General features: G+C 36.9%; 3 protein-coding genes across 3 annotated transcripts; 2 read left to right on the top strand and 1 right to left on the bottom strand.

Annotated features, from left to right (window-relative positions):
• Positions 1–443: 443 nt before the first annotated feature.
• Positions 444–4,939, top strand: LOC147501919 (uncharacterized). The gene is made up of 12 exons (XM_086606917.1): positions 444–787; positions 905–1,443; positions 1,535–1,624; positions 1,786–2,025; positions 2,239–2,460; positions 2,960–3,266; positions 3,356–3,777; positions 3,858–3,985; positions 4,087–4,190; positions 4,267–4,358; positions 4,441–4,531; positions 4,620–4,939. Exons 1-11 carry the CDS (start codon positions 571–573, stop codon positions 4,528–4,530), a joined length of 2,451 nt encoding a protein of 816 aa, XP_086463043.1. The 5' UTR covers positions 444–570; the 3' UTR covers position 4,531; positions 4,620–4,939.
• Positions 4,940–7,551: 2,612 nt separating this feature from the next.
• LOC147501918 (uncharacterized) lies at positions 7,552–14,995 on the top strand. Its single transcript, XM_086606915.1, has 15 exons — positions 7,552–7,823; positions 7,901–7,989; positions 8,087–8,153; positions 8,227–8,342; positions 8,798–8,864; positions 9,022–9,070; positions 9,327–9,412; positions 9,554–9,819; positions 9,911–9,966; positions 10,662–10,747; positions 11,939–12,031; positions 12,932–13,304; positions 13,510–14,078; positions 14,274–14,508; positions 14,596–14,995. Exons 1-15 carry the CDS (start codon positions 7,629–7,631, stop codon positions 14,829–14,831), a joined length of 2,583 nt encoding a protein of 860 aa, XP_086463041.1. The 5' UTR covers positions 7,552–7,628; the 3' UTR covers positions 14,832–14,995.
• Positions 14,996–15,523: 528 nt separating this feature from the next.
• Positions 15,524–17,075, bottom strand: LOC147501917 (ras-related protein Rab11D). The gene is made up of 2 exons (XM_086606914.1): positions 16,630–17,075; positions 15,524–16,170 (listed from the first exon to the last, which is right to left on the bottom strand). Exons 1-2 carry the CDS (start codon positions 16,860–16,862, stop codon positions 15,723–15,725), a joined length of 681 nt encoding a protein of 226 aa, XP_086463040.1. The 5' UTR covers positions 16,863–17,075; the 3' UTR covers positions 15,524–15,722.
• Between the last annotated feature and the right edge of the window lie 3,915 nt (positions 17,076–20,990).

The raw sequence follows: 20,990 nt of genomic DNA, 5'->3' as shown, positions 1-20,990 counted from the left end.
TAAGTAGTGTTTATCATAATTTTTTTTATTATGATTAAGAATGTCATGCTATTCAAGTAAACTCAATATTATCTTCGCCATATTGGGCATTATCACAAAAAACTTCAATCAAACTTCTATTATTAAACCTAACAACAAAAAGAAGTCGATGAGTTTTATCGAGGTTTGGTGCTTTTTTTTTTATAGAGAGTGGTCTAAGAAATTTGAATGACTGATTAATATAATTTTCATATCTCATAGCTATGCATAGTTGTTAATATTTTTTACAATAATTTAATATAACGGCACCCGTTGGTAGGACGGGTTCGAAAGCTAGTATCATTACCATATATCACATAAATAAATGAAATCTAATTGTATAAAACTCAACCCCAAAGGAAAGTCGTCGTCAACTTAAAAAAGCAGGTTTCCTCAAAAGTTCCATTCCCACACGGTCTCTCAAATATCGTACATAATCTAGATTTCCTAATTTCATACGCTCTTCTTCTTCTTAAAAACAAGCAAATTCCACAACACTCCTCTCTCTCTATATCTTCTCGCCCCCCAAATTAAAAAATATATAAAATAAAAATGCCGCCGCGTGCAGTCAGACGTCCGTCGTCCAACGCTATACCATTAAAAAAAAGACCCCACACTAATATCCCAATCCAACACGAAGAAGAAGAAGAAGAGGAAGAAGAAGAAGTACCCAAACAAACCCCACCCGATAACTTAAACATGGACCACAATAACAACAACCATGAAGAAGACGAAGAAGAAGAGGACCACTATTCTTCTCCACCCAAAGGTACTACTAATTATTATTATTTTTTTTTTTTTTTTTTTTTTTGCACTTATATTTAATTACCATTGGGCCCCACAATGAACCACAATAACACGGACTATTTTATGTGCTCATTATTAGAGGAAAAAGAAGAGGAGGTATCAGTGGTATATAATGAGAGTGATAAATCAGAGAGATTAGATTTGAATGAGACTTACTATGATTTTGAACCGGAAGAGGAGGTTGCGGCGAATATGGAAGAAGAAGAAGAGTATAGAGATGAGGAGATTGAAGAAGGTGAAGTTGAGTATGACGGGGACGGGGATGAAATGACGGAGGGTGTTATTGAAGGGGTGGGCGAGCAGGAGGAGGTTAGAGAGGAGGTGGAAGAAGATGGTGGACGTGATGTGGAGGAGGAAGAAGTTAATGAGGATGAGAAAGAGCATCATGATGTTATGAAAGAACGGAGGAAGAGGAAGGAGTTTGAGATATTTGTTGGAGGTTTGGATAGAGATGCTAATGAGGAGGATATGAGGAAGGTTTTTAGTCAGGTTGGAGAGGTTACCGAGGTTAGACTAATGAAGAATCCCATGACTCAGAAGAACAAGGGTTTTGGATTCGTACGTTTTGCAACTGTTGAGCAGGCTCGACGTGCCATTAATGAACTTAAGCATCCAACGGTATTCTTCACCACCTTCCGTATTTTGAAAAACAAATGGATGTTTATCTTTCCTTGAATTAGGTTACTTGATCCTAGCATTTTCTTTTCAGGTTAATGGAAAGCAGTGTGGAGTATCTCCAAGCCAGGACAGTGACACTCTATTTGTTGGAAACATATGCAAGACATGGACAAAAGCAGTTGTAAGTATGATTTAGATCTGCAGCGCTTGATATGGATGGTTTGAGTTGGATATTTATATTTTTTTGTAACCCGTGTTCCTTGACTTCAATATTAGGCTATTACCTAATAGTTTTGTTCTATTCATTTTGTTTATGCTTGGATCTACTTATTTCTCATACAGTTTAGAGAAAAGCTTGTGCATCATGGTGTTGACAAGTTTGAGGAGGTGACCTTAGTTGAGGACGCAAAAAATGAAGGACTAAATCGGGGTTTTGCGTTTTTGGATTTCTCTTGCCGCGCAGATGCCTTGGAGGCATGCAAGCGCTTGCAGAAGATGGATGTTGTTTTTGGAACAGATAGATCGGCAAAGGTTGCTTTTGCTGATACTTTCATAGAGCCAGACGATGAAATCATGGCACAGGTACATAGATTGGTGGAGCACAATATTCATTTATTACCTTATTATTCAGACAATCTCTTAAGTGTTCTATTGCACATTACAATGTGTGTACGTGCTTTATATACTTATAATTGGTATGTTGCATTGAACTAAGAAAAAATGCGATTTATTTATTTCAGTAAGGCCACAGTTCTAAATATCATGTTTGGACATATTATATTTTTGCTTCTTCAGGTTAGGACAGTATTTCTTGATGGTCTGCCTGCTTCTTGGGATGAGGACCGTGCCTCAGAGCATGTCAAGAAATTTGGGAAGGTCGAAAAGGTTGAACTTGCAAGGAATATGCCAGCTGCTAAAAGAACAGATTTTGGCTTCATAACATTTGATACACATGATGCTGCAGTGGCTTGTGTTGATGGTGTCAATAATACCGAGCTTGGTGATGGTGTCAAAAAGGTCTGTTGATGATCCATCTCTAGTCCGTGCCTTACAATTTCTTTGGGTAGTTATTTAGGCTGTGTTTTGGCAGCACAATCATATCCTAGGCCGTGGTTGCTGTTAGGTTTGTTGTCTCATATATACCAGCTTTAAGGAGGGGAATAGTGGAGACAGAAAACTTGTGACAATGGATAACATGTAATAGGGAATTTTCGTTCTGTAGGTCTTTTTATCTGTAACCTTACTACAGTCCGAAATTCTCAGTATCATATATGCTTCTCTTTTCCCAAGTGGATAGCATATGATCTTGGTGCTAAACACAGCTGCATTGATGTTCTTTTTCCTCCCTCTCCACATTACATCTTATTGGTGCAATTGTGTTTGATGTTTCAATTTATCCGTATATATAGGTGAAAGTCAGGGCAAGGCTGTCAAGGCCACGCCAAAGAGGCATGTCTGCTCATTACATCTTATTGGTGCAATTGTGTTTGATGTTTCAATTTATCCGTATATATAGGTGAAAGTCAGGGCAAGGCTGTCAAGGCCACGCCAAAGAGGCAAGTCAAGCAGACATGCCAGGGGAGGTTACATGGTTGGGCATGGCGGTGGTAGAGGAGGCAGGACTTCCTGGGACTCTAGTGATTCATGGGGGTATGCAGGTCGCAGTGGACGAGATATGCAAAGTCATAGAACATACAGTGGTGGTTTCAAGCGACCCCTTGGTTCCAGGGAAAGATACCCAATCACGGATATGGCCCCTAGTAGAATTGACAGCAGAAGAAGACTTCCATCTTCGGAGAGATCTTATGACCGGAGGTCTCCTGGTATGTAATTATTGTATTTACCATTCTCATTCACCCATTACCCAAGCTTTTCAGTTTAGATTATTATGCTGTCATAATTTTTTGTACAGGTCTAGCTTTTGGTAGGAGCAGCTCAAGAAGGGAATATGTTCGAACCGATGAACATTACCCTAGGTCATCTGATTTTGTTGATGGGGTTAGGCCATCCAATTATGTCAGTAAGACTAGGTCATCTGATTTTGTTGATGGGGTTAGGCCATCCAATTACGTCAGTAAGACTAGGTCTTCTGATTTTGTTACCAAGGGTGCTAATGAGAAACGCTGGTCCTATAGAGATGCTTACCCGTCCCGTGAATCAGAATACCTGGATAGTCCTCAACGAACTGCTCCTCGTGCTGCTGATCGTAGACCACCTCCTTCTTATGCCGAAGAAAGCTATGGAAGACACATGGAACGACCCTCAAGCTATCGTGGCAGTCAAAGTCACGATTATGGTTCTGTTTCTGGTTCAAAGCGCTCTCATGCTTCAATGGTTTGTGATTTCTGAATGAGGTTCTTTTGAAGTCTTTGTATATTTCTACTATTGTTACTCACCTACTTCTGGATTTTTAGGAAGAGTATCAGTCTCGTTTTCCCGAATCTACAGTCAGACAGTCGAGGGCTCGTTTTGATTACGGAGTGAGTAATGACGACATGCCATACAATGACAGGGCTTATGGAAGCGAGTCTACCAGTGCAAGGTTTATTTGTTACTTGGACACAATGAAATTTTGTCTTGCCATTTTATTTTCTTTACCTTCTTATTCTTCTTGGTTGTTGATTTATATTATAAATATGACAGAGTGGGACGGGGTACTCACCTAGGATATGAGAGAGGTAGTAGGAGTTCTGCTGGCCATTCTCAGGGAGTATATGATACTCACACGTCAACTGCTTATAGCCGAGGTATGAACATACAACATTCTTTTTGGTTCTTTCAGTAAGGTTTATTGCGAGTTTGGCTCAATTCCAATTTTCACAGATGAAGGGAGAAGAGCTGATATGGGAGGAGCATATTCCAGTTACGAGAGGGATTACTCATCCAGGGATTACACCTCAACAGGAACCGATGATGTAATTATTGTTGCATTTTCTTGCACCTGAAAAATATAATATAGTACTACTTAGTGTCATCTAACTGTGTGTGTGTGTTCAGGTGGGTACTGGTTCATATTCATCTATCTATTCTGGTCGTCGCGTGAGAGATCCCTATGGAAGTGGCAGAGGTTCGGGATCTTATTACTAAGGTGAGTTAGATTGCAGTTACTCTAAAAGAATGTTTTTTTAGGACGTGCACCTCATTGCACATCTGAGAAGTTACGGTGGATCCTAAAGTGTTAGAAAGCTCGTTTGGAGGCTGATTTAGTGGAGAAGCTGGAAGTCTACTCGAAAGTTTCGCCTGCCAACGTTCACACGGATGCCAGGATTTGATTATGCATGGAACTCTTTTTATCCTATTCATCTTGTATCTTTGAAATTGAATGCTTCGGGATTAAATCTTTAAGATATATGCTCCAAGAATGAGATTGTGTAGAGATTAACTTCTTCGAAAACTGGGAAGATGGGCATTAAAATAATCTGAAAAGAGGAATCTCTCAAGATTCATATCGTGTGACGTCGATGCAATTTATAGATCTATTTGGCCCTTTCTGAAATTCTTTATAGATGGATAAATTGATAAGCTTCTTCAAGCAATGGAGATACTTAATGGATCTTAATTATTGAAAACTGTGGTTTCAAGTTTGTGCTATTGGAGTGTGGTTTTAATGTATGTCTGAACATGGAGAACATTCTACTCTAGTGTTTCTGCGGTTGAAAGTTATTCTCCAGGTGTCAGTTGCTTCTTCCATCATATCTGGATTTTGGATGTATGCATTGGTTCCTATCAGGTTGAGGATACTGAGCTCTGTCTCGTTTTGTTTTATAATATTCTTGTCTGGTAATTTTATCTTCACAGATAACTCCGAAGTGATTCGTTTTTCACGGAATTATCGCAATCTCAACAAATGCTGATTCTTCGCTGCCCTAACACCGGGTTCGTTGATTGAATAGTTAAATGACCAACAGAGGATCCTTTGGGTGACAACTGACTTGTGAGAACTTGATCAGGAGTGCTCTGTTGCGTATTCTGTCTAGTAGTTGTCAGTTACGAGAAACTGATGGCAATTCAGCACTCTTATGTTTCGTTCATGTTTGTTTTTCAGCACATTAGAGTTAGCATAATTTTAGTGGAGTGAATCTTATTGGTTTCCTCCTCAAGTTTGGTAGTCAGAAGATTCAAGGGGTATTTGTGACGGGAAGATTTAAACTTAAATTCTACAACTTAGAATAGCTGTTTGATGGAGTGAATAGAATTCTAATTGGGATTTTACGCTGCCAAATATTTGTGATGGAAGTTGACTGTTGTGCATAGTGTGGGGTTATGTGGAGACACGTACCAAGCAATAATGTGCTGTGACATTTTCTTTCGCAAATATAGATTGGAGACAATCCGAGTAATATTGGATAGCTCCATTGGTACTGTCAAATTCAGAAGCTACTTGACATATCATTCTCTAATTACAGAGGTTTGATCATCTTTCACTTAACGGCATAATTGCCGCAAGTTTTGTATAGAATGACACTGACTATGTCATAACAATTTTGTAGTTCTAGTCACACCAGCCTATTCTCAACTGAAGTGACAATTTTATTCCGCCATTCTCAGGAGAATACTAGATTTATTGTCAGTAGATTTTGCTTACATCCCTTGGGAACGGCTGCTTAATGCAATGTTTGCATGGGATCTTTGTGTTGTCTATTATCCACTGTATTTGAGATGCAAAACAAAATCCTCGAGGCATTTGCTTGAGACCTTGTTTGAAGAAACATATACTCCACTACTTGTTTTAAAAGCACACTGGAATTCTGGAAATTACTTCCCTAGTTTCCTTTTTGAGTAACTGTATATTTTGTTAGAAACTGCATCCTGGGTAGCTCACTGGAATTTTGGAAATTACTTCCTAGTTTCCTGTGGTTGTTGGGGCTTTTCTTGAGTAACTGTATATTTTGTTAGAAACTGCATCCTGGGTTGTAGCTCTCATATGAGCGTTTTGTGATAAACTGTTGAAGGGTTGTGGTCTGGCTATAGCGTTGTAGTCTCCAACTGCAATGTCAATAGAGTTCTTCGAGACTTGCAAACCATCACGGTATCAAAACCAAAATCAGAATAGTCAGCAATACAATCCTCGAGATTTTTTTTTTTTTTTTAATAAGCGAAAAGGGAATCCTCCTCAAGATTGGTCAAATCAAATATCAATCTTTTGCGTAAAAGAAGGAACTTTTTGGATCCATCCAAAAAATGAAAAAGAAGCATGAAACTGCTGTAGTACTACCGACCATGTTCTCTAATGAGCATTATTTGAAGGTGTTATTTCATAAGGAAAATATTTTGAACTTCCTATTATTTCTGAATATTAACCTCGACCAAGTCGTATACTCGTATCTATGTATTCAAGTGTCACGCCACGAATATATCACCTTCTTAAATGTTACATCATACCACGGGTCCAAATGTAATGTATTGCTGCCGGTGTAACAAATGAGCCAGGGAGCTACTGTAAAAATGTTATTGTAAAATGTTTGTCTACGTACCCCATTGTATGGTCAATATGGTGTGTTCGAAATGAAATTATTTTTAGAAACCGGACACTTTGCATCAACAAAGTGATTAACAGGATCAAGGGAAGTGTTTGGATACGGTTTTGCAAGAAGAAAACACTTTTGCAGCTAGTCGAGATCACACTACTTTTCGGACTTGGTTTTCAAGTAGACAAGGATCATCAACAACTAATAGTAATCTGTCTTTTTGTAGTGGTGTATAATATGTGAGGCTCTCACTCACACTATCTTTCACTGATATGGAGAGCCAGTACCAAATTGTAACACAAGTCCTATTTTACACTTTTTACTGATAAAAAAAGAAAGTGTAAATGTTTTAATGAATCAAGGGCACAAACCCAAGTAGCTATGTTATCCTCATTTAGTTAAATGAACGAGCTCCACGGCCTCAGCCCCCATTCATTCCAGGCACATATGTTATCCTCCTCACGGCCTCACCCATTCCTTCCAGTCTTCCACTCATGTGACGAAAAGGGAAGAAACACGAGAAGTTTTGGGTCCATAGTGGTAATGGGCTATTTAGATGTTAGGAGGCCACAAAAACATTTGAGAGAAAGCCCAAGAATGGGTGCATTGAAGTTTATAGTATATTTCTCTAGAAGCCCTAATGGTTTGATTGTAGGAAGTTTGAGACATTTTCTGGTTCCCTCTCTCATTCTGGCATTCACAGCAGTTGTAGAAACAATGGGCGGAAAAAGAGGGAGAACACAAAGAAAGCATTTTAAACAGAACAAAGAGAATGTCTGGAAAAGAAACAGATCATCATCTGATGCTAACACCAATCCTGATTCCTCTTCTACTGCTTCTAACAATAACAACAATCACTCTCCTTGGGAACCATTCACCACTCAAAATATCGACTTCGACAAGTACTATAAAGTAAGCCTGTCTTTCATTATCTCTCTCTATCTATCTATCTATATATATATATTATTTATTTGTTTGTTTTAATGTAGGAGCAAGGAATAGTGTCGGAAGATGAGTGGGATGAATATTTGAATGTACTTCACAAACCTTTACCTGCTGCTTTCCGTATCAATTCCAGGTCACGTCCTTTTACTTGTACTACTAAATTGCCACTCCAATATTTCACTTTCAATTACTCATAACAGTTTTTTTTTTTTTTTTGTTTTCTTTTGCAGTGGCCAGTTTTTTGAGGATATTCGGTCTCAGCTAGAGAATGACTTTATGAAAAATCTTGCAATGGAGGTTAATATATATATTTTTTGATATGCAAATATTTTACTAAATTGTGTTTACCATGTTATAATTTGTTGTGTAGGTTACTGATGACGGTGAGGTGGATGCTATTAGGCCTTTACCTTGGTATCCTGGTAATCTAGCTTGGCATTCAAATTATTCTCGCATGCAGCTAAGGAAAAACCAGACCCTTGCAAAGTAAGTACTGCATTTGATTAACTTTTAGTAGTGAAGTTTTTACTAAAACACAACTAAACCCTCTTAAATACGGATTGGACCATACATAAACCAGATGTTGCTCTTTGGTTATTTTTTGTTTTACACTAAGCCGCGTCATTATGTTCTTTACATGGTCATTGTTTGTTATGGAGAAAGAAGATTGGCAAAAGATCTTCGGGTTAGTGTGTCAGTCACGGGGATTTTGAGGTGTCGGGGCTACTTCTTCTCCTTTTGTTCTGTACGAAGATTACTTTGGCGTCTTATTATTCAAAGCAATGTATAATTATGTTTGTGCGTCTGATACTAAAACTCACTAGGTAAAAAAAGCTCTGTAAATGATATGCCAAAGTCTGCCGTATCAGGATGAATCCCTTTTTTCTGGTCAAGTTAAAGCTAGTAATGTTTGATCATGGCTATGCTATAACCAATTGCAGGTTCCATGAGTTCTTAAAGCAAGCGAATGAAATTGGGAACATAACGAGACAAGAGGCTGTTAGCATGGTAGGCATCTTTATCTAATGTCAGTTGATTTATAACATGTTGTTCATGTACATCTCCCTTTAAAAGTTTATGGTGGTCCGTGTTGGTAGTTTTTAGTTAAACTGGCTTTGTTACTTCTAAAATGTTGCCTCATGTCCTTGTGTTGCTGTTGACACAGGTACCTCCGATTTTCCTGGATGTACGTCCAGATCATTTTATACTTGACAGTAAGCTACCTTTTGTTGCATATCTATTGCTTTAGTCGCTTGTCAGTGGATTTCTTTTTAAGTTCACAATACGTGGATAAATTAAACAAAATACCTTCCTCCATTATTTCACTTTTTTCCAAAGAATCTCTTCATTGCCTAGGAGAACTAAATTCCATTGAAAAATCTTCTAGGCACAATGGTTTATCTCTTGTTCTAAACCTATTTTTCAAATATTAACTGATCTTTTTGTTGACTGTTTCATTTGTTTTTGCAGTGTGTGCAGCTCCTGGGTCAAAAACATTCCAATTGCTTGAGATGATACACCAGTCAACTGATTCTGGATTGCTACCTGCTGGAATGGTCCCTATTCTCTCTCCTTACATTTTAATTGAATTTATAATTACACTCCCTCAATATACATTTGCCCAGAACTCTGGTTGAAATTTTTTTTCCACATTTTAATTGAATTTATGCTGACCTTTATCTTTTTGATTGGTGTAGGTCATAGCAAATGATGTTGATGTCCAAAGATGTAACCTTCTCATCCACCAAACAAAAAGAATGTGCAGTGCCAACTTGATAGTTACTAATCATGAAGCTCAACACTTTCCCAGTTGCCATGTAAAGCAAAAATATTTGGAGAAGCTTGGGATGGGAAATGTGGAAGATGAAGGGCTTACTCAACTTTTATTTGATCGGGTTCTATGTGACGTTCCATGCAGCGGAGATGGCACTCTTCGTAAAGCTCCCGACCTTTGGAGGAAGTGGTAGATACATCTATGCATCCCAAAATGTCCTTTTATGTTACCCCTCTTTTGCTTTGTACTAAAATTCTAACATCTATTCCATCACACACAGGAACGCAGGACTGGGTAATGGGGTTCATCGCCTCCAAGTGCAAATAGCCATGCGTGGTACTGTTCTGGAAGAAACTTTAGTTTGATCTTATATGAGTATGCAACATTTTCGTGTTATGCCTTTTGCAGTGTTATTATTAATTTGTAGTCGTGTGTGGGTGTTGCTATCTCTTTCCGTGTCTTTTCCAAGCTTTTGCATACTTGATGAGAGGTGGTTCCATCTGTATTATTGCATTCTTTTTTGGGTATTTAAAAAGTTATGCTGGCAGTAAAACGTCTTTTGATGGGAGGATAATAAAAGCCATGGAAACTAGGTAGTTTTAATGATAACAATAGACGTCAATGTGAATATTAATTTCACCAAAGAAAATTGTGTTTTAAAGTTTCAAGTTCATCGAGATTTACATTGATTCAGTGAACCTCATTTATGTATTCCTAACATAATGTTATTTTTTTGCATCATACTGAATGTGCTATGGACAAACGTGCAAACAATACGATCTGATTGTACTGATGTAGGTAGAAACCACATTATGTATACAACTTTCAAACATTTTTGTATTGTACCTTAGAATTGAGTTATGTTGCTTAACAGAAGGCTGTGAAGTGTGAACTTGTGTTACTTAAAAGAAGGTAGTATACTTTAGGTACTTCATGTATGAAAACTGTTTCATTGACTGAGTGACCAACCTTGTACAAGGATCTTATTTGGTTCTTTTCATGGTTTTAATGATCCGACATCACTCCTGCAGGTATAGCTTTGCTTAAAGTTGGTGGAAGAATGGTTTACTCAACGTGTTCAATGAATCCAGTGGAGAATGAGGCTGTGGTTGCTGAGGTGATATGTCATCTATTAGAAAGGAATATAACATATACTGAATATCTTGTAAATTCATCACAGTTATTTTTAGGAGCTCTTCATGCATTGAACTTCTTGCTACCATATTCTGTTTTCTGTTTGTGTACTAGTGTGTACATGCAAATATATAATCTAGTGTACTCCATACACTACCATAATTAACTTATTGCATTGTTTCTACTCCAGCTGACCACAAATTTTTTCCCCTCAACATCTTAATAGTCTTCTTTTTCTTCTTTATTATGTTAACTGTTATATTATAAATTTATAATGGGCAAACATAGGACAACATTATATGCCGCAGGCCAACCTAACTGGATGTTTATCCCGTCTAAAATTGAATGCTTGCTCCTTTAAATTTTGCCTTTGTGAGACAATTTGCTATTTGCGACAAAATCTAGAGAGGAAAACAAAATAGAAAAAAAATATTAGACTACCAAATGATAATATGCTATACACTGACAAGGCACCATTAAGATCACTTTTGTGCTAAAAGAAAGCTTTAGCTAGTTGAATGTACAAATCCTTTTAGTAGTAAGGCTAAGTTAATGTACCAATATTGGCATACCTCACTTTAATGCCTTGTTTATGACTAGAATGCTGTCCTATCATCAATCAATTTGATGACATAGAATTAGAAGGAAAGAATGTTTGGTACCAAGTATTATGCCTACTGACTAGGAGTTCCTACTGGAAGCTCATTCTTAAGATATGAATTTGTTTGTTATTTAAGTTGTTTATAAGGCAGCATTAAGATCACTTTTGTGCTAAAAGAAAGCTTTAGCTAGTTGATTGTACAAATCCTTTTAGTTGGAAGGCTAAGTTAATGTACCAATATTGGCATACCTCACTTTAATGCCTTGTTTATGACTAGAATGCTGTCCTATCATCAATCAATTTGATGACATAGAATTAAAAGGAAAGAATGTTTGGTACCAAGTATTATGCCTACTGACTAGGAGTTCCTACTGGAAGCTCATTCTTAAGATATGAATTTGTTTGTTATTTAAGTTGTTTATATACTGCAAACCTTCTGCAACTTTAATCCGTCTGATAATATATCTTTTTTATCATTTCGCTTCTTATTGGATTTTGTTTCTTCAGTTAGTTTAGATGATAGTCTCAGCAGTTTTTCTGTTATTTCAAATGTTCAATCCTTATCTTCTTCAGGTTCTTCGGAGTTATCAAGGGTCTATTGAGCTTTTAGATGTTTCCACTGAGCTCCCTGAGTTGGTCCGTCGACCTGGTCTTAAGAAATGGAAGGTTGGTTAATGGCTATGGTTATCTTGGGACATACCTTTCTTTATTTTAATTTCCTGTGATTTGAACATCTGATATTGGCATATTGGAGTTATTGTGTACATAATGACTTGACTACATGTGGATCTCAATGTTTACATGACTGTTTATATTATTACTTCCGATTAAACATCCTCATCCCATGTTCTATTAGTAAATATTATTTAATAAAGTGGGGAGTATGTACATATGTTATAAATAAAATATTTACAAAATAGCCAGCTTTGACTGTGTTTACTGTTTGGACCTGCATGATGGAGGCAATGCCGTGTGTAAGATCTCTATTTTTCTGAATGTCACGGTGTTTGTGGATGCAGTCTGATGCACCAAATATTTGCCAATGTGTTTACTATGAGTTCGATCCAATTTTTTGAGTGTGCGTGTGCGCGTGCTTTTTTAATATTCTTATAAGAATATTAATATTAATATATATAGAAATTGTTTGCGTCTCTCTGAATTATAGAATCAACGTCCTTTAACTAGTATGTTTCCTGGCCTACCATACCGACCTGAATTACTATATTCGCGGTCTTACACTTCTGGGATCTGCAACTTTTGATCTATAATCCGTTTAAACATGTTTTATTTATGGGTTAACTAGTATTACCACCCCACTAGATGAGCCAATTAGGATTTCCCCCACTAGTTGACTTTTTTTTTGTGTGTACTTAGGGGGGAGACCCTAATTTCCCCATCTAGTAAGGGGGAAATCCTAATTGGCTCATCTAGTTGGGGTAATGTTCGTTAACCCCTTTATTTATTACAGTGCACAGACTAAACATTGCAGCGTGAGACATGGAAGTTTGAACTTTGAATGCTTACCATATTTGTTCATTTGGTTTCTAAATACATTGTACATGGCAGATCCGTGATAGAGGCCAATGGTTAGCTTCTTACGAAAATGTTTTGAACTACCGGAGGAATGCTATTTTGCCAAGTATGTTTCCTTCGGGTACCAGTTGCGAGTCAAAAATGACAGAGACTGACAATCAACAAGAAGATTTGGGTCCATCTGGAGATACCACTGAGATAGAGACTGCCACCGACTTGGGGACTAGACTTCAAAATCAAAATAGCATAGATAATGAGCAGACAGACAATTGTGCAGCTCCAGAGATTGTTACGGTCGAAGAAAATTCATGTCTCCCTCTAGAACGTTGCATGAGGATACTACCACACGATCAAAATACTGGAGCCTTCTTCATTGCTGTCTTTCAGAAGCTATCCTCTGCACCCGGTAACCATGAAATTTTCTCTTAGGCTATGTTTATTATTTATTTTTCCTCCAAAGTTGTTGTATAAGATTACTAATTTTGTAGCATATATTGGACTGCCGTTAATAAAGTTATCTTATACCTCTTATGTGACCTACTGTTATCTCTAACCCCTTGCAGTCTCTTTTTTTTCTTTCTACAATGACAAATTTGGTTCTCATTTTGCAGTCGTTTTGGATGATACTAGCAATCTGAATGGGCGTTCTACACATGAAGACCATAAAGTACCTAAGAATTTATCTGAAAAAGTAGTGGAAGGTACAATTGAGTTGGAGATTAATTCCTCCGAAGATGCGAAACCTGAACAATCACTTTTGGATAAAGTCAATCCTGATGATGATGTACTGAATAAAGAATCAGGAGATGATGCTTCCAAACTTGATTCTTCTGGGGTGGTTCAGGAAGACGATGAGCTGGAGGTATCTGAAGTGCATGAAGATGGGGACACTGTCCATGAAGAAGAAAGAGGAGGAAGCAGAAAGTTACCGAGTCAAGGCAAATGGCGAGGGGTGGATCCTGTTGTTATTTTTGAAGATGAAGCCACGATAAATGGCATAAAGGCATTCTATGGCATTAATGAATCATTTCCTTTCAAAGATCACTTGGTAACAAGAAACAATGACGCTCAGCACGTTAAGAGAATTTACTATATATCAAAATCTGTTCAGGATGTTCTCAAACTAAATATCCGAGTGGGGGAGCGACTTAAGATAACATCTGTCGGCCTGAAGATCTTTGTAAGTGTTTTCCTCCAGCATACTTGTTTCTTTGGTCTGTATAACAAAATGTCTAAGACCAATGTTTTCATGTCAGTGCAAGAGAAATATGGTCCGAGTGGTTACCATTATTCTTGTTTCTGTGTTTCAGTCAATCATGTATTTTGGTTCATCTAGGAGTGACAGCCTTATAAATACTTTTTATTTGTGTTTCAGGAACGACAAACGTCAAAAGAAGGAACCTCTTCACCTTGTGGATACAGGATTTCTTCGGAAGGATTACCACTGCTTCTTCCTTACATTACCAAACAGATTCTTTGTGCGTCCTTAGCTGACTTCAAACATCTATTGCAATACAGGAGCATCAAATTTGCAGATTTTGTCGATACCAAATTTGGTGAAAAGGCATCAGAGTTAACGCTGGGGTGTTGTGTGATTGTGCTAAATACAGGTGGGTTGCATCCATGTTATCAAAGGAAGGTCGATTGTGTTTCACATCATTATCTATTCTGAGCATGCTGTTTGGTGATGGTTGCAGGTGTCCAAGCCTTTTCAGATACTATACAGGCCAATGCCTCAACAATAGCTATTGGATGCTGGAAAGGTAGGACTAATATAAGTGTGATGGTCTCATCAGCAGACTGTGAAGAACTGCTCGAGAGGCTCTCTGTACGCTTCAGAAGCGACAAGGACGGTCTGGAGGCTAAAACAAAAGAGGCAGCAACAGAGGTTGAAGATGCTGAAGAAACAGATAAACAGGCAGATGCTAATTAAGTCATTTTTGCATTATCATCAATTTTGAACTCTTTTGTTGATGTATAAACTTATTTCATTATGTAGAAGTAAGCTTTATCATAACATTTGGGTATTTAAAAAATCTTGACCCACCCTATCTAATTTGTTGAAATGATCATTTGATGCATGTCATCTTTCTAACATACGTGAGGTATTTAAAATGCCAGTTTCCAGTTCTATGACTTAGTAGTATAAAAGCATCACTTGTGGAGTTGGCTAAGACAGGCCTTTAAAAAGTGATTAGTTTTTATCATTTCTTAATTTCTTATCATTCTGTACCCAGTGGTTCACTAAATATTGCATTTTTATAAAGAACCAGGGTGTATCACAGGGTTTCTCAGGAATCTACTCATACCCAGGCACACTCAATTGTGGTGACTCATGAGATCTGGTGAATTGGTAGCACTGCACCCAAAGTTTCCCCAACTATTTTACTTTGCTAGTTACTTAGCTTAAGGCCTTTAGCTAAGACTGATCAGCATGCATTAGAGAATTTAATGATTCAAGTTTCCGATATGCAAGGATCTACCAAACAATGTATTAGGCAGGGCATGAGGGAGTTCAACAAGGTTCTGATATCGCTTCTTGTAAGTGAGGACAGAGGACTGAGGAAGTTTAAAGTCAATAAAAGAAATTAAAGACCAGTAAACATTCCAACATAATCACGAAAATAAATGAAACAAATTTTTAATCATTCCACAATCACATTATCTACCTTCTGAACATCAGAACATGCAATGTATCTCTTCTCTGTCAACTAAAGATATGGAAGATATACAACAAGAATACAAAATACTCAGCTCAAATAAGTGAAATAACAAGTAGAAACTGACCCAAAATTCACAACCTGAAAACAAGTATCTAATATAATCAAGATGAACTGCAACACAATTTGCTCTTGACTGGAACCACTTGTGCAGGGCCAGGGATGAGTATCTTTTTTCCAGCTAGAGATGCTTGGTTTCCATTGCCTTGCTCCTCTCCTGCAACAAGGGTCTTCTTGTTTACAATGTTAAAGATCTCAGTCAAAATAGTTGAGAAGGCATTCTCCACATTAGTCGCTTCTAGTGCTGATGTCTCTAGGAAGAACAACCCCTCTTTCTGAGCAAACTCTTTGGCATCCTCAGTGGGGACAGCTCGTTGGTTCTCCAGATCACTCTTGTTCCCAATAAGTATTATGACAATGTTTTTGTCAGCATGGCTACGAAGCTCTTCCAACCACCTAGGTATGTGATCAAAGGTCTGACGTTTCGTTATGTCATAAACCAACATGGCCCCAAGAGCGCCTCTATAATATGCACTTGTGACTGCTCTATATCTGCTCACCAAGAAAAGAAACATAATCAGAAGATGAACTCTTTACAGATACTCATAATCAACATTTTTGATAGCATATAGAAGGTACTTTTTTTTTTGGTATGTAAGAGATATTTGGTAATATGATGGAAATGTTACAAAATTTGAGGAAAAATAAAGTTTTTAAGAAACCATGAGCAGTGAGAACTGATACTTTTTCAAATACAGTTGGCTTACACAACATATTACCACTGACAACCAAGAAGGGGTCCCTTGGCCTATCTCATATTATATTTGTTAATGAGCTAGTTAAGTAGAAATAATTATATCTAATCAAAGTATCTTAACAAAGTTCAACTTTCAAATTCCCCATACTTATAGTAGTTTTACCAAATCGACAATTGGTAAGCCATCCATAAGGACTAAAGATCTACACAATGCATGGACTAAGCATTACACAATCATATAAAAAAAATGCTACCTTTCTTGGCCAGCAGTGTCCCAGATCTGAGCTTTAACACTCTTATGTTGAATAACAAGAGTTCGAGTCTGAAACTCAACACCAATAGTAGCTTTAGAATCCAAAGTGAACTCATTTCTAGCAAAACGAGAAAGTATTTGTGATTTGCCCACTGCTGAGTCACCAATCAGTACTATCTTGAACACGTAGTCTATCTTCTGTTGACCACCCGCAGCATCCCCATACCCCGACATTTTACTTCCAAACACTCTCTTCTTCTCTTCTCTTCTCTTCTCTTTCAGATCGAAATCGAAAAAGAGAAGTGTCAAGGAAAAGGGTAAGTGAATAATAATAATGATTAATGAGAAGTGTTTTGGACTTGTGTGTCGCGATTGTTGGCTTCGTTTCTCACTTTTGACTCATTTCTTTGCCAGCCGTTTATCCTTGAGGTGTAGATGGGCCGGGCCAAGAACAATGTATTTGTTTAGTGGGAAAGTATGAAACCCAAAATCCAGTAGTGAACATATTCTCGCTCGATCGAGAGAACAAGAGCCTCTTTTACTATGATGACTAGCATGTGTTCTGTGCTACGCATCAGTTCGCCAAGTTGTTTCTCTCACTAAGAAAAGATAAACAATTTTCTAAAAATGGGAAAGATATACAATTTCTATACATAAATTTTAGCTTTTAAATTAAGAAGACTATCCTAAAATTATTGAAGAAAGAGGTGATTCAATTTTAATAGAGATCAGAGAGCCAATTGTAATTAATAAATAGGAGAGATATAATTTAAATAAACGTAGGAAGGTGGCTCTAAAATCTTAAAATAGGGAGATTAGAAATACACTGTTCGGTTGAGAAGTGTGGCTCCTACAAACCCGGCTATCATATAGTGTAGAGATTGTACAGACCGTCAAACGTTAAGCGCATCCACAAAAATAGAGCAAAACAATTCGACTAGAAAACATAATAATACTCAAGTTATGATACATACCCATGAGATGCTACTTGAAGGTTTTAAGAAGGGTCTCGGTTTGTGAAAATTCATTATTATTATTTTTTGCATGTACAATGGAGAGAGTTTCTATTCCTCACCGTTAGTTATTCCGGATCATTTCGAAAGAATTGATTTTGGGGTTTATATGTTTACACTTTAGAGGTTTGGGGATCGAACCCTACACCGCTTAATAGGTTTTTTCACTTTAGTTTTTACTCTGTACCGCGTGGGCGATACATAGGGTGAAAGTGGATATCCAAATATTCGAATCCGAATTCGAAAAATCGGATAAGATTCGGATAATTTTTTATGTCCAAACTGGTTTCGGATACTGCCATATCCGCATCCGAAAATATCTGATCCGATTTAAAAAATTAATAGTTATTATATATAATTAATTAATTTATTTATTATTGTATAAAATATTATATAAAATCATAAACTCATAATATAAAACTATAATAACAGAATAATAATAATACATGACAAATATATATATTTATAATAGTTTTTATAGTGGAAAAATGAATTATTCAAAGCAAATAAAATTTTAATTAATATTAATTTTCGGATCAGATATTATCCGATATCTTATTCGGATATCCAAAATCAAATTCGGATAAATTTTTTAATATCCGTCGGATTCGAATTCGGATATCAGTATAAATTTTCGGATTCGGATATAGGCATATCCGAATCCGAACCTATCCGTTTGCACCCCTAGTGACACAATATCGCTATGCTATTAGATTGCCATACTTTCCATAATCCCCTCTCACTAGACGAACATTGCAATTTCTCTCTCTTTTTTTTAGTAATACCTCATCCGCATTTGCAATAGGTCTCTGCCCTATTGTAATTAGTCACCTTCTTATTTCATTATTTTCTAATAGAGAGCGAATTTGTGGACAAACCTGTCCACAAATTCGCAGCTTCTCATTGGTCCAAACCATTTTCGGGCACATAAACAGTACAGCAGAATAAACAGTTTTCTCGAGCACCAACTCCACCAATCAGCATTTGTTATCTTGTGGACAACAAATAGTAGCCTGTCCACAAAGTTATTATGTTTCTAATACTTCCTATTATAACTTTGTGGACAACAAATAGTAGTCTGTCTACAAAGTTATTCTGTTATAAGCCATCTACTTCCTATTTTTTAGCCACACTTTATTTGCGAAGTATAAATTTGCCCACTTAAAATTTTGAAGCGGAAAGAGTTTAAATAATTTGGGATTGTATAAATTCCCAGATAGGGGTGTTAAAAAGGCTGGTCTGAGCCTATCAAAAACCCCACATGACTTGAGGGGCTGGGTCAAGTAGGGCCATGACATAAATATTCAAGCCCTTATCCGCCTCAAATGAGGGCCAAATGTGGGCCAATGTGACCGGGTCACAAAAGTGAACTTATATATGCCAAATGGAAGGTCCAAACCTATCCAAACATCACAGGCCGATAAAAGTCAACTCATGGTCAAGCCATGAGCCAGGTGCTCCAAATTACCTTTCCATCTTTTAGTACGTTTCGAGACACACCAAATAGAGTGGTCGAACGTCTAATTCGGAGCACCGAGCTAGGAGTTATGTCTGGGAGAAGTTCACACCTGGATCCATAGTACAAAATATCCCGATATGTCGCGATATTTGGGGATATCTATCCAAATTTTAGAGAAAGATATATAAATATCACGATATGTTCAGAGATATATACGACTGTAAATATTGGTTATATTTCGATGATATTTGTGATATTTGTAATATTTTGTGATATTTTGCGATATTTGGTTATATTTTGTGTATATAATAATATTATTTAATATTTACCATTATATTTTAAATAAATATAAATAATGTATCATGATATATCAAGAAATATCCACAATATCTACGATATTTGTCGATATTTTAGATATATCCACAGTATTTGCATGTGAAACAATGTCAAATATCCCCAAAGAAAGAGATATATCCACGATACATATCCAGAAATTGAATATCGATAAATACCCATATCCTGATATTTTGTAATATGCCTGGATCTATGTTCCCTTTTGGTTCTAGGGGAAAGTCCTTATTCACTATATTAGGGAGGGATTAGATTTATCATATCGTCTGAAATGCTATATAATGATAAGATTAAATGGTGTTAGGCTGGAGAAAAGAGTACTCCTAGAGAAAATCTTACTACCGTTAATCAATTTTTGCAGGAGCCATGGAGGGAAAATGAAAAGTCGTGGAGGGAAAATAGAATTGGGAATAAAAAGTTGTGGAAGGGAAAGTTATTTACTTTTGTTTTGTTCTCCGGGTTGGGCAACAAAGAATGTTTCATAATTGGATTACGAGAGGGGTCCTAAGGACATATATTAAAAGCACACGTAAACAAACTCAAAATCGTTAGGGCATTTATAAGTTTTAGATTAGTCAAATTTTTTGTATATATGATCTCCTAACTATTCTAAGCATTGTCATAAAGAAACTATTCTAAATATTAAGGATTATTTAGGTTTCAGTCTTACTTTTTATGGGGTATTTAGTCTTTTGTCCTAAAATTATCGATTATTAGGTTTATATCCTACTTCCATTTGTTGACTGTGAGTCGTCTCATTTGACTGTGGTCAAATTGTTTAATCCTCTTTGATTTTCTCAAATGACCAGAATACCCTTGGAGCATGCTTGTCACATGACTTGAAATTAGGTAAAAGTAGGACCAAACCCTAATTACCCAATTACAAGAGGGGGTAAATCCTAAAAATGATATTCTTGAAAATAAAAACTCGACTTGAAATTAGACCGATGAAATCACCACGTGTCGAGTTGTTTGTGATGAAATTATCTACCATTTCACGGGAACATGCTTTTCGTTTTTGCTGCAGATGTTCCTTGATCCGGCTCTCAATTGATGACATGTCGCTACTTCTTTATATGGACTCCATTTGTCTGGGAATGGCTAGATTTCATGTTTTTCTTCACTTAAACTTCCTTGCTTAAAAAAAATAGATTTATTAAAATAGGATCAACTACAACATCAAAGAACTCCCGACATAACAGATCTCCCATCGTTATTTTCCTCGGCAATGTGCCATAATTTATCGGTTGGATTACCATAAAGCCTTGGCTAATGGGGAGACCAGTCCCCAAAGTGAGGGAGATCCTCACTCACAATTACAATCACGTACTGAATACAAGTCTAAGGCCAAGATACGATTTGAGGGAAATGGTGTTGTTGTAGCTAGAACCAAGGACAAAAAAATCATAAGCAGTTTCAAATGTGGTTGACTTGAAATTAAGCAAGTTGAAATCTATGCAATAACTAACGCTCTAATCTAGTAATTAATAAATTCTTCTTGCAATTTGTTTTGGTTTGCCCACCAAGAAACTCCGTGTA

This window comes from Coptis chinensis, chromosome 4 (genome assembly GCF_015680905.1).
Source record: "Coptis chinensis isolate HL-2020 chromosome 4, ASM1568090v1, whole genome shotgun sequence".
NCBI lineage: Eukaryota > Viridiplantae > Streptophyta > Magnoliopsida > Ranunculales > Ranunculaceae > Coptis > Coptis chinensis.
Note: the sequence above shows the minus strand (reverse complement) of the source record. Positions and strands in the feature narration are given on the sequence as shown.

Excerpts from the sequence above, each read along its gene's own strand:
- LOC147501919 (XM_086606917.1), top strand. The coding sequence starts at position 571 with ATGCCGCCGCGTGCAGTCAGACGTCCGTCGTCCAACGCTATACCATTA. Across the intron at positions 1,444-1,534 it reads ATGAACTTAAGCATCCAACG|GTTAATGGAAAGCAGTGTGG; the intron begins GTATTCTTCACC and ends TTTTCTTTTCAG. Across the intron at positions 4,191-4,266 it reads GTCAACTGCTTATAGCCGAG|ATGAAGGGAGAAGAGCTGAT; the intron begins GTATGAACATAC and ends CAATTTTCACAG.
- LOC147501918 (XM_086606915.1), top strand. The coding sequence starts at position 7,629 with ATGGGCGGAAAAAGAGGGAGAACACAAAGAAAGCATTTTAAACAGAAC. Across the intron at positions 9,967-10,661 it reads AGTGCAAATAGCCATGCGTG|GTATAGCTTTGCTTAAAGTT; the intron begins GTACTGTTCTGG and ends TCACTCCTGCAG. Across the intron at positions 10,748-11,938 it reads ATGAGGCTGTGGTTGCTGAG|GTTCTTCGGAGTTATCAAGG; the intron begins GTGATATGTCAT and ends TATCTTCTTCAG.
- LOC147501917 (XM_086606914.1), bottom strand. The coding sequence starts at position 16,862 with ATGTCGGGGTATGGGGATGCTGCGGGTGGTCAACAGAAGATAGACTAC. Across the intron at positions 16,171-16,629 it reads GACACTGCTGGCCAAGAAAG|ATATAGAGCAGTCACAAGTG; the intron begins GTAGCATTTTTT and ends CTTGGTGAGCAG.